The 15918-nt window shown below is 49.9% G+C and overlaps 1 protein-coding gene across 1 annotated transcript in view; it reads left to right on the forward strand.

Annotated features, from left to right (window-relative positions):
* LOC144119565 (Na(+)/dicarboxylate cotransporter 3-like) overlaps positions 1-15918 on the forward strand; it is a 23078-nt gene continuing 7160 nt past the window's right edge. Inside the window, exons 1-13 of the mRNA XM_077652145.1 lie at positions 1-114; positions 3440-3628; positions 4523-4795; positions 5400-5645; positions 6304-6448; positions 7016-7088; positions 8802-8921; positions 10239-10358; positions 11152-11232; positions 12242-12349; positions 13087-13288; positions 14033-14194; positions 14694-14831. Of these exons, the coding sequence (XP_077508271.1) occupies positions 1-114; positions 3440-3628; positions 4523-4795; positions 5400-5645; positions 6304-6448; positions 7016-7088; positions 8802-8921; positions 10239-10358; positions 11152-11232; positions 12242-12349; positions 13087-13288; positions 14033-14194; positions 14694-14831 (1971 nt within the window). The remainder of the gene's footprint in view (positions 115-3439; positions 3629-4522; positions 4796-5399; positions 5646-6303; positions 6449-7015; positions 7089-8801; positions 8922-10238; positions 10359-11151; positions 11233-12241; positions 12350-13086; positions 13289-14032; positions 14195-14693; positions 14832-15918) is intronic.

The raw sequence follows: 15918 nt of genomic DNA on the forward strand, positions 1-15918 counted from the left end.
ATGGAGTCGTCGTCTGCCCCTCCGCTCCGAAGCCAGGCAGCATCGGCGGCCATCGTGCTGTTTGGTTACTCGGCGCCGTTGTACGCTCTACCTATTTACAGCAGCCGTTATCCGGTGAGTGCTTGTGCACATTTATTGCCATTTTTCAGCGCATTTCATAAATTCTTTAGGCGTTTTATAACGATTATAAAATGCCTCGGGCGACGTTCACGGCAGAATGTTGAGGCCGCTCGGCTGCTGAGCCCGTGCGCCGTGCGATGTCAATGCCCGTTAAAATCCCCAGATGGTCGAATGCATTCCGGAGTTCTCCGCTACGGCGCCTATTTCTCTCCTGCTTCTTTTCATTCCCGGCTCTGTTCCTTGTGGTGGCTCGGTGGTTAAGGCACCCTTCTACTCATCCGGTGTACCCGGGTTCGAACCCGACCAAGGCCGCCGCGTTTCGATAGAGGCGATACGCAAAGGCGCCCGTGCGCTGTGCGATCCCAGTGCACGTTAAATAATAATAATAATAATAATTATTATTATTATTATTATTATTATTATTATTATTATTATTATTATTATTATTATTATTATTATTATTATTATTATTATTATTATTATTATTATTATTATTATTATTATTATTATTGGTTTTAGGGAAAGAAAATGGCGCAGTATCTGTCTCGTATATCGGCGGACACCTGAACCGCGCCGTAAGGGAAGATTTGAAGGAGGGAGTGAAAGAAGAAAGGAAGAAAGGGGTGCCGTAGTGGAGGGCTCCGGATTAATTTCGACCACCTGGGGATCTTTAACATGCACTGACATCGCACAGCACACGGGCGCCTTAGCGTTTTGCCTCCATAAAAACGCAGCCGCGGCGGTCGGGTTCGAACCCGGGAACTCCGGATCAGTAGCCGAGCGCCCTAACCACTGAGCCACCGCGGCGGGCAAGTTAAAGATCCCCAGGTGGTCGAAATTATTTCGGAGCCCTCCACTACGTGACCTCTTTCTTCCTTCCTTTTTCACTCCCTCCCTTCGCTCACGCCATGGTTGAGCTGTCCGCCGAGAAGTGAGACAGTTACTGTGCCTTCCATTTCCTTAAAACCAATTTTCCTCTTGACCTACCTTACTGATCCGGAGTTCCCGGGTTCGAACCCGACCGCGGCGGCTGCGTTTTTATGGAGGAAAAATGGTAAGGCGCCCGTGTGCTGTGCGATGTCAGTGCACGTTAAAGATCCCCAGGTGGTCTAAATTATTCCGGAGCCCTCCACTACGGCACCTCTCTCTTCCTTTCTTCTTTCACTCCCTCCTTTATCTCTTCCCTTACGGCGCGGTTCAGGTGTCCAACGATATATGAGACAGATACTGCGCCATTTCCTTTCCCCCCAAAAAACCAATTATTATTCTTGACCTACCGCGGTAACTCAGTTGTTAGGGCGCTCGGCTACTGATCCGGAGTTCCCGGGTTCAAACCTGACCGCGGCGGCTGCGTTTTTATGGAGGCAGAACGCTAGGGCGCCCATGTGCTGTGCAGTGTCAGTGCACGTTAAAGATCCCCAGGTGGTCGAAATTATTCGGGAGCCCACCACTACGGCACCTTTTTCTTCCTTTCTTCTTTCACTCCCTCTATCCCTTCCCTTAGGCGCGGTTCAGGTGTCCGCCGATATATGAGACAGATACTGCGCCATTTCCTCTCCCCAAAAACCAATTATTCTTATTATATTATTCATGTGTAATAAGAACACAACACACTACTAATACAGCACACCCAGCACACCACAGTAATAAAAGCACAGCACAGAAATAAGCACAGCGTCAAGAACAACCAGCGGAACCGTCCAGGCACAGATGAGAGACCCCGTTCAGTCCAGAGCACGCACGAGCGACCGAGCGTTCGGCGCTCGAGCTTCGCAGTGTTCGGCGCTTCTCGTCGTCGTCTTCGTTGAGCGCCAGCCTCTGAAGATTCTAAAGCCCGTGTCGTCTTACACATGGCTCTGTTTAGGTCTCCACCAAGATACGAGAGAAGTTACTCCGTCTTTCCTTTCCTCATAACCAATTTTCTTTTTCTCCTAGTTAGATTTGGTCCAGGGAAAAAATTTTGGGGGCACATTGCTAACCACGGATTGAATGCGATGGCGTGCGGTATAGAGCCTCGATGCGCGCTGCGAATTCTGTCGCGATCGTATACTTCCGACGGCCGCTGCATGCCAGCGCCATTAAGACACGTCAAGTAGAGTCACTGGAAAAATTCGGTTGCTCGTACGCATAGAATTTTTTAATTGGCGACAAGAATTGGTGACGCTGAGGTAGCGCGCCCGGCTCTCAACTCAAGGAGCAAGGGCTCGAGTCCCGGCTGTAATAATAATAATTGGCTTTTTGGGAAAAGGAAAATGGCGCAGTATCTGTCTCGTATATAGTTGGACACCTGAACCGCGCCGTAAGGGGAGGGATAAAGGAGGGAGTGAAAGAAGAAAGGAAGAAGACGTGCCGTAGTGGAGGGCTCCGGAATAATTTCGACCACCTGGGGATCTTTAACGTGCTCTGACATCGCACAGCACACGGGCGCCTTTGCGTTTTTCCTCCATAAAAACGCAGCTGCCGCGGTCGGGTTCGAACCCAGGAACTCCGGATCAGTAGTCGAGCGCCCTAACCATTGAGCCTCCGCGGCGGGTAGTCCCGGCTCTACCATTTTCCTTCTCAAGGCAGTTCCTTTTATTTCTTCAGAGGCACTGCGTAACGGCGATGGTATGATGTCACGACCTTGTAAACTAACGAGGAATTCTCTAGTGACGTCATCACTGTTGCACTTTGTGATCGTTACCGGGTGTTTGAATTACCCGCATTAGGTCATGTGCTTGTGACGTCCGACCGTCATCGACCACTGGGAATTTCGTTCCTATTCCACTATGCTTTCCGCGGAACGTGCGCTCTAACGCTATCGCGTTTAAAAAGTAGAAAGCCTCTCTAAAACTTTGCTTGCTGTATCACATTCGTGTCACCTCATAGACCAATATGCTTTTTCGAGTGTTTTCTCCCCCGAACGATTATCCTTATGATCTGCATACCACCCTTGCCCGCTTCTCACCCACTTGCTCTTGACGAACTAAACCTTACATCCAGCCCGCTTGGTGTGCTGTCTTGTAAAAAACTGTTCAGGTTTTTAGGAGGGTGGGGCCACTGTGAGTTTCTCACACATGCTCAAATGAGGGAAACGTCCCGACTTCAGCCTTTCATACTTTCGGTGCAAAGTCGTGCTTTATTTCTTGAGCTGTACAGATCTCCTCCGGGCCCATATTCGGCAAGCTGCGCTATAGAGACAATACAGGACTCGGAGAGAGAGTCACGTTCTCCTTTCGCTGTCCGATTCCTGCATTGTGCCTGCATTACGATATTAAGAAAAGAGAAAACATGTATGCGATTATGCTGAGCATGTTCTTCTGTGTGACATGCGCGCCAGCGCGCAGAGAAGCGATCGAGTCACATGTGCGCGACGCAGGAGTCCCGCTGCGCGTACTCCCTGCTGGTGCTGGTGGTGTGGACACTGATGCAAGTGCTGCCGGTGCCCGTAGCTTGCATGTTCCCTCCGATCGTGCTGGCCGCCTCAGACACCATCGGCGAAGACGACGCCATCGCTGGTTACACGTCGGTACGCTCACTGTCCTCCGGGCATGCGACAAAAACATTCAATGCGTGACTCACGTATTCCTTGTTAGGCAGAACTCTTTGCAAGACGAGCTTATTTGTCCTTCCTACAGCGCCAAGTTGATAATTTGCGCAGTTTGTCACATGTAGTCGCAGCAATATCGATCGAAATCTCCTTTATACGCATTCACTGCTGGCTCTCAGCATTGGTGGAAGTCCAGTTGTGTCTCTTTTGTTTGCGCATGTAGTTTTCAAGAACTCTGTGCCAATTAACTGCCACAAAGTGAAGCTATCGGACGCTCAAATTGAATTATTCTACGAAAAAAAGCTGAAGGTATTTCCTTATCATTTTTTGATATGCAACCACATGCAATCGACTTAAGGGTAACGGAGTCGATTCCAAGAGAAAGTAAGCGTAGGAGGGGGCGGCAGAAGGTTAGGTGGGCGGATGAGATTAAGAAGTTTGCAGGTGAAGGGTGGATGCAGCTGGCAAAGGACAGGGTTAATTGGAGAGACATGGGAGAGGCCTTTGCCCTGCAGTGGGTGTACTAAGGCTAATGATGATGATGATGATGATTATGATGATGAAGCAGTCGCCTTCGACGCATCGTTTCTCTGTGCTTCGAAGTCGACTTTCGACATACTTTTCCGCGGGCTACAAAAGTGAATAGGTTCACAACTGACGTCACTTCCACAGTAACGCTTCTCCCCAAGCCAACCAAAAGTTTCACAGGGACACCTAATTACCTTGTGTGTCGATGATGCGATAGCATTTGAACCTGTTGAGGCCTTTACAGGAAGCCACTTCCGGTCTAGAGACATCACTTCCCTCAAGCCATCATTTTTTATTTCGGTGAGGGTTTTAATGCTACGACATTAATACCTTTGTCTCTGCCAGCCGTACGTGCTGCACGTGGTGGCCGCCATGTTGCTCATCCGGCTGGCCCACTCGCTGAGCCTGTTCGACCGCGCCGCCATGGTGGTCATCCGCAGCCAGGGGGCGCGCGTGCGCTCACTCGTGCTGGGCTTCGCGGCGCTGTCGCTGCTGGCCACGTTGTTCCTGGACAACGGCGTCACCACGATGCTCATGGCGGCGCTCATCGAGCGAGCCACCAGGGCGCTTCAGGACAACACCATCCAGACGCAGCAGAAGAAGGCGCTCTTCAACAAGGCAAGCCGTTTCTTCATTTCGCAATATTCTCATTATCTGCTATGAGAAATTATTTTTTGAAGATAATCCCTTTCTTTTATTTTTATTTGGTTTAAACACACTATACTGAAGTGGCTCGGGCCGGGAAGCTTTATTTTCAATTCTTTTAGTAAGTTCCGCCCTAGTAAAACATCCAACACTGCAACTTCAGCCACCGCCATCCGCTGTGTTGATCAGAACTTCTGAAACACGCTGTGGACTGGAGCGGATGTCTCTGGCGTATTTTAGGAGCGTGGGCTACTTCTTTATGCGAGGAAACCGCCTGGTATACACATTTCGGTGTCTGTGACCCTGCTTGGGTGCAAGAGACTACAGTCCTCAGTGCATTCGTCTGTAACTGGCTACATCTTTGACTTGTTTTTACCAGCCGAAGTGTTTCACTTGATCGAGCCTGAAGGCAAGGCACACGCAACCTTCACATCAATGGAGTACAGCCTGTGTACCTCGCCTGTGTACCTCACGGAGCGGGAAATTCCTTTCTTGGTGATCACCGCAACCGACATGTGAAAGCCTTCTCCAATGTTCTTTCTGTCCTTCTTATGCACTGTGCACTTCGTAACCGCAGGCTACGCGCGGATTCTCTCGTCACCGTCGCAAGACGCTAGAGGACCTGCTTCTCAGAGACACGGAGCAGACCGACTATCATTCGCCTCATCAACCGCTCCCCCAACCGGAATCGCCTACCGCGGTGGCCAACGACGACGAGGCAGACGCGCTCTCGGAGATCCGCGAGCAGCCCGTCAAGCAGTACGCTTCGCCACCTCAGATCTCAAGAATAGCGCGCAAGTCGTCACTGCAATGCGCGTCGAAGGTGAGAGAGGAAAACCGGACCTTAGAGGAGTTTCGACGTTTTGCTGAGGACAGATGCGGACATTGAGGACAATGCACAGACAGAGCAGACTGATGAGTAAAGAGCGCTCAAAACTGTCACTCGGCATTTGTCAGTAGCAGGCTAAGTGGTAATCGCGGCTATCCCCAAGTTAGCCGTTTGTAGCGCTTTTGTGAGAAATTAAATTATCCTCGTTAGATTATCGATTTTAGTATTAAGCTAGGAGTGAATGACTAGTGAAACTGAAATATTCCCTGCTTTTCAATGCAGACGCGAGGACACACAGCGATGCCGCCTACCTTCAGCATTCTTATAGAGCTTTAGGCCTAAGTGGCATAACTCGTCTTGCGCCACAGGTACCGCTTCTTACGGTTCCTTCAATTTGCATGCAAACAGCATTGTTTACATTGATTGTTTTTCCAGTGTATAGCGTCTCTCAGTATTGATGTGTATGCTTACTAACCCTCGCCTAACATTGAAGGTTTGCGGTCCACTATATCCAACCTCTCTAATTAACCCCTCTGATCAGATTCTCTGAGGTTAAATATTGGTCAGAAGAGAGCGCGCTTAAACCGCGTCTTAATTAGCACGGTTTTGGCACTGATAATCACCGCATGTCGCTTCTGGTCCCACTGCGCAGTCCCGGCTGCACGGCAACAACGCCGCGCCCCGCAGGATATCGATAATCGACCGCGGTATTGTCGTGTTGCCGGGCATCTCGTCTCCCACGCCGCCGAAGAAACGCGCCCCGAGCATCACGACCGCCTCTTTTGGCGCCACGGGAGGTGAGGGTTCTAGGTGCTTACGTCCTTCGTGCAGGGATATCGAACTAGCCGGGTGTCATTCTGCGCATGCGCTGCTGTCGGGGGGTGACGCGCACCTGCTTCTGCGCATGCGCTGCTGTTGGGGGGTGACGCGCACCTGCTCCTGCGCATGCGCAGCGGCCCCGGCTTGCCCGAGAGCCTATATTGGCGCTGATAGATCTTTTCTGTATATATCCTAGTTGAAGAAATGCCCGCTTATTTTCGTGCACAAAATCCTTTCTTCGGGTATCAGGAGACCCGAGCAGGCAAAGAAGGGCGCGGATTTCGAACGTTCTAATTACCCTGCCGGGACCACTTGACATTACTCCAAAATGCTACAGAGCGATTTATGGCATATCCGAATCCCAATTTTCCCCTAATGCATTTTAGAATTCCTCGTCAAAATGCCAGTCGTTCTTGGTTTGTTTCCCGAGGACCCGTCAGCCCAAAATTGGCGACGCCAAACGTAGATGCGGCGTTACTCACGCGTGCTTTCTAAAAAGGAAAAGAAAATGTGAATACGGCTTTCTTATTTTTTTCGGCTGACAGCGCGACGCATGACACTGATGACTTCAGCCTTGGACACTGTCGGCCTCAGGGAACTCTCCTCGTGGGAAAAAGAGTACGTCTACTTTCATCATATACGCAGTGGTTAATGCATAGTGTGTCGGGGAGAACGTGTGCTGCCTATAGTCGGTTATGCGGCATCTGCATGACGCCTAATAGAGCTTACGTGGGACCTTTATGAGATAAATGGACCTTATGTGACTTATATGGCGCCATTGCAACAGACGTGTTTCGAATGGTCTGCTGGCCTTTTCATTCGTCACAACGCGAAAAAGTTTTTGCAGGAAAGAAGTCGCTCTAACCAATTTCAGGTGTTCGTCGTTAGCGGCCCTGACCATTTTTAAGTAACGCACTGATCTAGACTGCAGAAAACAATAGTTAAAGGGACGCCGAGAAATCTCCAGCCAATTTTCTTCTCACTAAAATCGATTCTATGACTCATTATGGTTACGTTGATGATTGCCAGGCAGCAATTTAAATATTGCCGAGAAAATTGCACTTAAAATATTCGTTCATTCTAATAGAACACGTGACGTCTAAGCCTAAAAATTATTGGCGATCAATGTCATGCACACGGCAGAGAATCGTTCGCATTAGCGTTAGCGTTCACCCCGGACGGAACAGCCGTTGCCACTGAAGTATTCACACCGTGCGAGCGGGTGGCGTGACCCAGTCCGTCAATCACCGTGTGACACGTCATACTCCCGCTCCACTCTTCCCCAACACCACCCTTCCCATTACGCCGCCCCCTCTCTTCATCTTCCCTCTCCCACTTTCCTCATCCCCTCACTTCTGCAAGCGGAGAGTAGGATTCCTCTGTCTCCCTGCTATGCCACCTGCCAACCAAGGCTTCGGACGAATGGACAGATCATTCCAAAATGGGGGTTCTAATGCTAACGCATTAAAAGGGCTCCGTGATCACCGTTTTAAGGGAATGGCGGCATAGCCTAACCTCGGGGATCCGCACTAAAACCTGTCGACGCACCACATATTAAGAAATCTGCCGGGGATGGCGTTATCCGTAATATAATTTTCGGCGTTTCCTGTTTATAAGAGCTCCATTTTCTGTGAATGCAGCGTCTTTATCTTTAGAATGAGGTAATTATTGATACAGGCAAACTTCAACTCGTCGCCAGTGTCCCTTCAAGACGGCACTGAAGAGAACTGTATAAAATTATTGTTCTCACTGAAATATGTTTATCTGGCTCTCTCTGGTATGTTCATGGTTGCGTGGCAGCAAAAGACGCACTTATCGACGAGAAAATTTGTTTTACAAATCTTTCGACCACTCAACGAATTCATGACGTCTTTACCGAAAAAGACTGCTTGCCACCGTTTTGATGTGAATGGCGGTGTGGCGTAGCCTCCAAGATTCATGAAAAAATGGGTGTAGACGCAAGCACTTGAGAATTCGGCCGATGGTGGCGACACCTGTATTTCGTTTTCTGATCTCTTCTTGCGTATCAAAGTTCTGTTTTATGTTACATTACTCACTTCGTGATTAGAACGCGGTACCCTATCGATACAGGCCGACTACTCGTTGGCCTCAGTTAATGTGTGTCACGGCCTGAGCCAAGGCAGACGAGTCCAATGCCTGGTTGCGTCCTATGTCCTTTTCATAGTGGCGGAATGTTGTCCCATGTTATGAGTGCCTCTAGGAAAGGAAGCGTAGACTAATGGATGTTGCAATCTGTGCTCTTCACCCGCACTTCGATCAACAAAGCGTGTGGATACAGCGATGGGTACAGTCGTTGCGCGTGCCACGCAGGCGCTGCTTGTCCATACAGCGGGACCTCCTCCAGGGTGCGGTCATGGTGGCGGTCATCGGCTCCATAGTCAGCACGCGAGGAAACATGGCCAACGTCTTCCTCTTCAGCTACCTGCGCATGTGAGTGCGCTGGCACTGTCACCATGGGCTTATGACAGACCGGTGTGTACAGTATAGATAAAGGAATCAATCTTCACTCCTCGTCTGCGCTGTAAGGAGTGCCATGACGGAGGATTTTGGTATTTATTTCTGCCTCATAGATACCATTAACATTTACTGGAATCTCGATGCAGGGACTTTCTTGCACTTTTCCCATAGAAATTCTTCATACGGGGTCAGATGCGGGACAAACGACCCCTTTATGAACGCCAGAGCGTCACAGCCGCTGAATTACCATGGCACATGCCCAGCATTCCTGGACATTAGAAGAAACTAAAGCTATCTGTGGGCCCCCAGTAAAGGGGACACCGCTTAACTCTAGGGCGATATTTTAACTTCTAATTTTGGGAAAAACTAGACACTCCAGGGGGATTGTGAGCGAACACGATTACCTTGGCCGACTGTTAGTCCTAGACGTACTGTCTGACCTATTAAATGCTCCCTGCGCTCGCACCAACTACTTCCGACGGCCAAATAAAATCTATGAGATGTAACAAAAATTCGAAATTCCCGCGGTGATTTTAAGTGTTCAGCATTACGCAGCAAATGGACGCAGCCATGCAAACTAGAAGAGATCGCCCAGATTTCCTTGCCTAGAGTGCGCGCGGCTGAAGCAGATGGGTTCTGTCTTTTCGAATTAATTTTAGAAAAACGGTTACCGATGGGAGTTAGGCGCATTGGCGGCTTATCCGAACATCAACCGTACAGCGCAAACGCAGCTCATATATGCCAGGGGAGCACCCATGTAGCAGCCCACCCTGGAAGTTGTTCCTGGCCCGCAAAAATCAATGCAACCACCGGGATGCGAGTTGATGGCCCACCGTGGCTTCACTTAGGTTCCCCAGTCAGCACGGCGACAGTGGGAAACACGTATATACGTATAGAGCCAGCTGCTGTTCGGAACCGGCTCACAAGCCTTTACTTGGGCCACCGAATCGGCGTTCCGCAGGCCGCGCACCCTAGTGGACATGCTTCTACGTCTACTCCCGACTTTGTCACGCTTCTTCATGCGTTGCTGTCTTCGGTGCACCTGCAGCACACCTTTTGAGCTCATGCAGCTTGCGAAGAGTAGTTGGCAAGACCCGCTTGGTGTTCATGTAGGTAGCCAGGAGCATGCGAATACGAAGCTAGTTTCTATCGCACTTCTCGCACCGATATCTCTTTCTCTACACATATACTCTCAATAGGACAGAAGTAGATGTAGATGACTGCGCTGAGTTAACGGGGTGTACTATAGGAGGTATAGATATAATGGCGAGGCTGTCGCTGCGTTTGCAGGAGGTTCGCCCGTTCCGCGGCGTTGCACGTCAGCAGCTGGGTGACGGTCGTCTTTCCCGTGGTCGGATGCGGACTGCTGGCCTGCTTCTCCATCATGTACTTCGACCTGGTGCGACAGTAGTAAGCTCACTTTGGATTTCTCCGCTATCTGCCGTGGGGCTTCTTGGTTTAGCGATCGTTATGCCACTCCAGAGAATGCTCTGTTGTGTAAAGTCAACAACATCCTGGTGTGGATGGCGAGGCACAGCTTCAATCTTCTTTGGCCTTGAGCTAATTAGTTATTACAGCTATGGCCATCGGGTTAGCAGACATAGCTCCAGCTCTCGTAGTCGAGAGTTCGACGAGATCTATCTGATCAGGCACAGTGATAACTACGCCACCGTTCCTGCTCTGCTCACTGGAAACAAACCCGTACGGGTTACGAAACGTATTTCCTTTTTTCGACCATGGTCAGTAACTGTTCCTTCATTTCATCGGAGATCTAGCTCTCACACTTGAAAAGAGAAAGAAAGGTATACTGTCGACTGCTGGCGTTTAACGCTGTCGACATCATCATCACCAGCCTGACTAGCCCACTCTGACTACGTCCACATGCAGCATGCTTCAGTGTGTATCTGCAAGGAAGCTTGTCAAGCCAACTTGCCAGCCACTGTTCAAAGCTGGAAACCACGATACTGTAGCATATTTTCTTACTTTCTTAACTCCTTTCAGCCCTTAAATTTAGCGATTCCGTTTTCTTGCTTCCTAGCCGGTTTGTTTGGCAGACCGTATACTTCGCAAAAGCTAGCCGTATTTCCAAAAGCATAGACGTTAAATATGCATCCAAGCCGTAATGCACATTTTAATCAGTTGCGGGGAGAGGCGGTTACATGCAAGCGGGATTCCCTCATTGATCACTCTTGTGCCTATGCAGTGACGCCGAGGAAGACGAGAATACGCGCCTGGAGATCCTCAGGGTCATCGAGAAGCAGACCGAGGGTCTAGGAGCACTAACGTGAGTAGCCGCGCGTCGCTCTCCGACAGTTAAGCTTGGAGTAGTTTACTTGTCGCTTGAAGAAATTCTGACTCGTCTTTTTAATTGTGCGTGAATTTTGCGCAATTCAGCTCTTCATTTGACAGCAACGTTCCTATATAACGTAAAGTTACAGCTATATCCTTAAGGGAACGCTAGTCAGCGAAATTTACACACCCCCTCCTGTTCTCAAGCAGCCACGCATTCTATGAAATATACATCACCACGCTGGAGGCGAAATTTGGGCAGACATTCACGCTCATGGATGCAAAATTAGCCGGAATGGATCACGACTCTGACAACGAATATCCCTTAAGAACTTCCTGAATTGACAAAAAAAGGTTTCTCTTTTGAGCGCAATTGCTGCCTTGTTCCTATAAACAAGAGTCCTAGTTCTGACACTCAGGAACCTAATTAAGATATTAAATTAAGTACTGTACGCGTAGTATATGAATCCGCGCGGCAAAATAATCCATGTTTTTAAGCACCGTTCACCTGTCTCCCACAGCTTTTTTTTTTTTCCTTTCGAAGGAATTGGCTAAAGCCTACCTCTCAGAAGCCTTCCCTGCGGCTCTGTCCGCGTATTACAGTTCATGTGGATCATAATCCCCATTAAAACCGCACCCACCGCGGTGGCCCAGAAGTCATGCCGTTCGCTCGCTGAGCATGGGCCACAGTGGTGCATCGCTTAACCGCTGCACCATTGTGCCAGGAAGGGTATGAGAACTCCTAGGGTCATATGAATGTAAAGTTGAGAATGACCAATTCCACATAAATGATATGAGCATTATAGTTGCAACAGAATCAGCACGAACAGAAAATTCTAACGCATTCAAACGATCCACAGAGGATTGCCTAAGGATTTTTTTTTTTTACTGATCAAACCTGCAATGTTCTCAACAAACAAGGGAGACAGTGGGTGCCTTAAGTAGCATGAGACGCAGCTTTTCATGCTAACAAGCTTTCTTTTCACCACCTTTGCGCTTCGCAGGCATCCCGAGCGCTTCGTGCTTACCGTGACCGTCGTGGCCGCTGGTCTCTGGGTCCTCATCAACGCGGCGCTCTCGTTTACGAGCGGCGGCCGATTCGTGGGACTCAGGTTCGCTCACACTCATCTCTCTCTCTTCAACTGCCGCTGCCCGTTCCAATTCTTGCTTTCACCGTTTGTTAGCTCCCAGACCCTATTCGGCAGCGGTTTCATAAGTATTATCTCCCATGTTTTGTCGTAAACTCACAGGTGTGGTAATTCAGCAGACATTACGCGTCTTCACCCGCGTCCACCGCGCCTCAGCTGGACCATGAGAGACGTTTTGCTGTAGCTTCGTTTTGTGTGGCCATTCATTTTCTGAATGGAGACAATTATGCTTGCTGTATAACAGGCGACTATTATGTTTGTATTAACCAACTTCGACCACATGGAATGCGCTGCCAACGAGAAAGACAGGTGCACGGCATGATTGCATCGTCGTTGCTTGTGCCGCTATTTCAACATCATCACCAGCAGCAGCAGCCTGACTACGCCCACTGGAGGGCAAAAGCCTCTCCCATGTCCCTCCAATTAATCCTGCCCTGTGCCAGCTATGCCACCCTATACCCGCCAACCTCTTAATCTCGTCCGCCCACTTAACTTTCTGCCGCCCCTTGCTACGCTTGCCTTCTCTTGGCATCTACTTCGTTACCTTTATGAACCATCGGTTATATTGCCTTCGCCATTTACCGCGCCGCTTTTGCAGCGCGCGTTGACGTTAAGCGCCACAGAGTACGCGTATAAACGCGGCCTCCGTGCGTGTTGGCTAGCGTTATAACCCGTATATCTATAACCTGTGTTACCACCAGCGAGCAGCAGCTCGTGGTACTGGACTACATCATGGTAGCTCTCTTCTCGTCGGCTGCTGCTGGTTGGCACGGAGGCGGCGTCGACAGAGCGGCACCGTCGTCCACTCCGCCGTTCGTCGACTGGCGCGCCCTCTGCCCCCACATGCACTGGGGACCGCTCGTGATCCAGGGCTCGGTGTCTTGTATCGCACGCGCAATGCAGGTGGGTGGCGGCAACGGTAAAGGTGTCCTCCTGGACTGAGTGAGGCTATAGAGAAAGGTATATAGCAGCTGTATCTTACCGGTACTCACATATATGGGGCAGAAACATGGGGGCTAACGAAAATGTTCAACTCAAGTTAAGGAGTAAGGATTAGTTAGTGAGGGTGAATAAGTAGACTGGGGAGCGTTGCGCTAGGCTTGGTTTATGGTTTATGAGGGTTCAACGTCCCAAAGCGACTGAAGCTATGAGGGACGCCGTAGTGAAAGGCTCCGGAAATTTCGACTACTTGGGGCTCTTTAACGTGCACTGACATCGCACAGTACGCGGGCCTCAAGAATTTCGCCTCCATCGAAGTTCGACCGCCGCAGCCGGGGTCGCACCCTTGTCTTCGTTGTGCTAGATGACTGCACCAGTGTTGTGCTGGGTGACTGCTGCGGATGCAGATTTCACAGCATAAATGGTCGCGCGGCTTTGTTGCGAACCTTTCTTAAAAGACTGGGTTTTCAATGTCTTACTTTGTATCGTTCAAAAACACCGTGCCATACCGCTACAGCTAACGCTTTTACCTTATCGGGCTCTGTGGGAACGAAAAGTCTGATAGGTTTTCGCGGCTATTCTTTTAGGCCTAGCTTTCTGTCGCAAGCAGGGAGAGATTCTTCCTTACTGACGGTCCTCTATGCAGTGCCGAGGCGCACATGCTGTGTTAGACAACCGGCTCCGTGGTCCTCCATCTCTAATGCGCAGGTGAGCGGCGTGACGTTCTGGATCCAGTCCCTGTTCAACGAGTTCAGGCCGTTCGCTCCGACCACGATCCAGATCGTCCTCACCGTGCTCTCCTCAGTGTTGACCGAGTTCGTGAGCATCGACGTCACTGTCACAACGCTGCTGCCCATCGTCGTCGACCTGGCGAGTGTACTTCCACTTCAATGTATGCGCGTACAGTTCTATCAAAGAAAGATTCTTTCAGATTCTTTCAAGGTTTTTTTTTTTCGGCTTGCGCCATTTCATTCGGAACGTTCATTGCGGGTCGTGACGCAGCCACGGTCTGATCCGTGTAGTACGAAGCCTGCCTCTGCTCAAAACGCAAACGATTGCTCTTGGATAAACTGAATGGCCGGTTTCGAGATACCTATCGTACCGGTCATCAAAGTGGACAAGTAAGGAGTATCAGTCACCCCGCTGATGTACTTTCGGCACGAATACGGGAAGGCCCAGGCTTATTGTCGCCTATTTTTAAAACTCCGACTCCTACTTCTACCGTATGCATTTTCATGTCATCGGTGTTCCCCTGGTGCCAACTAACTGTTTGTAGAGATGCTTACGGCGTGAGCGCAGAGCCCGGCAAGAAACCTCGAAGGAGATATTCCGGACGCCTGCCTGATGACCACCGTCCGTGTTCATGCAGGCCCTCAAGATACAGTGCAACCCCCTGTACTTCGCCATTCCCGTGACAGTGGCGTCGTCGACGACGCTCATCCTGCCCACGGCGGCCATGCCGATCGCCATACTTGACGACGTGGTCACGCTGAGCCGGCGAAAGTTGGTAAGACCGTCGGGTTCTCAGCCTCGCAGCCAATGAGTATTCGTTGTGTGCCGCAGCGTGTTCCGTCTTAGTCTGTCTTTCGCCAGGCCTGCCTCACGACTTCCGAATAACAGCCCGAAAGCACGGCGGACAAGATGTAGCAAGAAAAATCTTCGCATCGCTGAAACCTATACTGATGCAGAAATTCGGGTGAAGACACCTTGCGCAGCTTTCTCGATCAACGCGAATTCCTGCCGGAGTCGCCAAACTCAGCAGGAGAAAACGTAAACGTTACCTGCTTTTTTTTTTATCTCTACCCCTTTCGCCCTTTATGTAATCCCTTCCGTCACTGCGCGGTCCTTGTGTCGGCATTGCTAATAATCACTGCTACCGCGAATTTCGTTGTTACTACCTATGACCGCTATAAAAGTCGTCCACAGAGCATCCGAAAGGCGTTTTGAAGCATTTGGCGGAGTCTATACGACCGCGCGCTTAGCACCAGATGTCTATTTGTGACCCCTTGATAGGCGCGGACCAAGCGTCTAAGAGGCGTTTGAAGCGTCGAATCAACAAGCACCTCTGTTCTTATGAAACGTGAATGCATGTTTGCGGATTTGTGTTGTCTGTCGAGGCAATGGCACGTTGTCTAAGAACATCAAAGCGTCACTCATGCTTTTCTTTGTGGCCATCATAGTGCTGCCATCTCTCGCGAATATTTGGAATGCTGAAAGTGAAGTCTTGGCACCAATCGACAAATGAGGATCCGTACAGCAACGAGGATATGTATACCAACAACGAAGCTGAGGTGGCGGACGAGAACGAAAGCTCGAGGTGGAGGCATTAAAAAGGAACGAGTGCTGATCCTTTCATCATTTTTTTTCTTATATCTATGAGGCTAAGGAAGTGGTTTGAAAATTAACTGACGACAGCGCAGCATCAGCATATTATGGAAAGGAAAAAATGATTGTGCGATTATGTGTTTGACCAACTATGCTTTTCGTGCTCTTGCTGTTGGTAATGAAATGAGACTGCACTAACATCGGCGCGGAGCCCGCACGGACGGCTCCTTGTTGCCGATGACGTCACCTGTCACATCACGTGACCGGTT

This window comes from Amblyomma americanum, chromosome 2, assembly GCF_052857255.1.
Source record: "Amblyomma americanum isolate KBUSLIRL-KWMA chromosome 2, ASM5285725v1, whole genome shotgun sequence".
Classification (NCBI taxonomy): domain Eukaryota; kingdom Metazoa; phylum Arthropoda; class Arachnida; order Ixodida; family Ixodidae; genus Amblyomma; species Amblyomma americanum.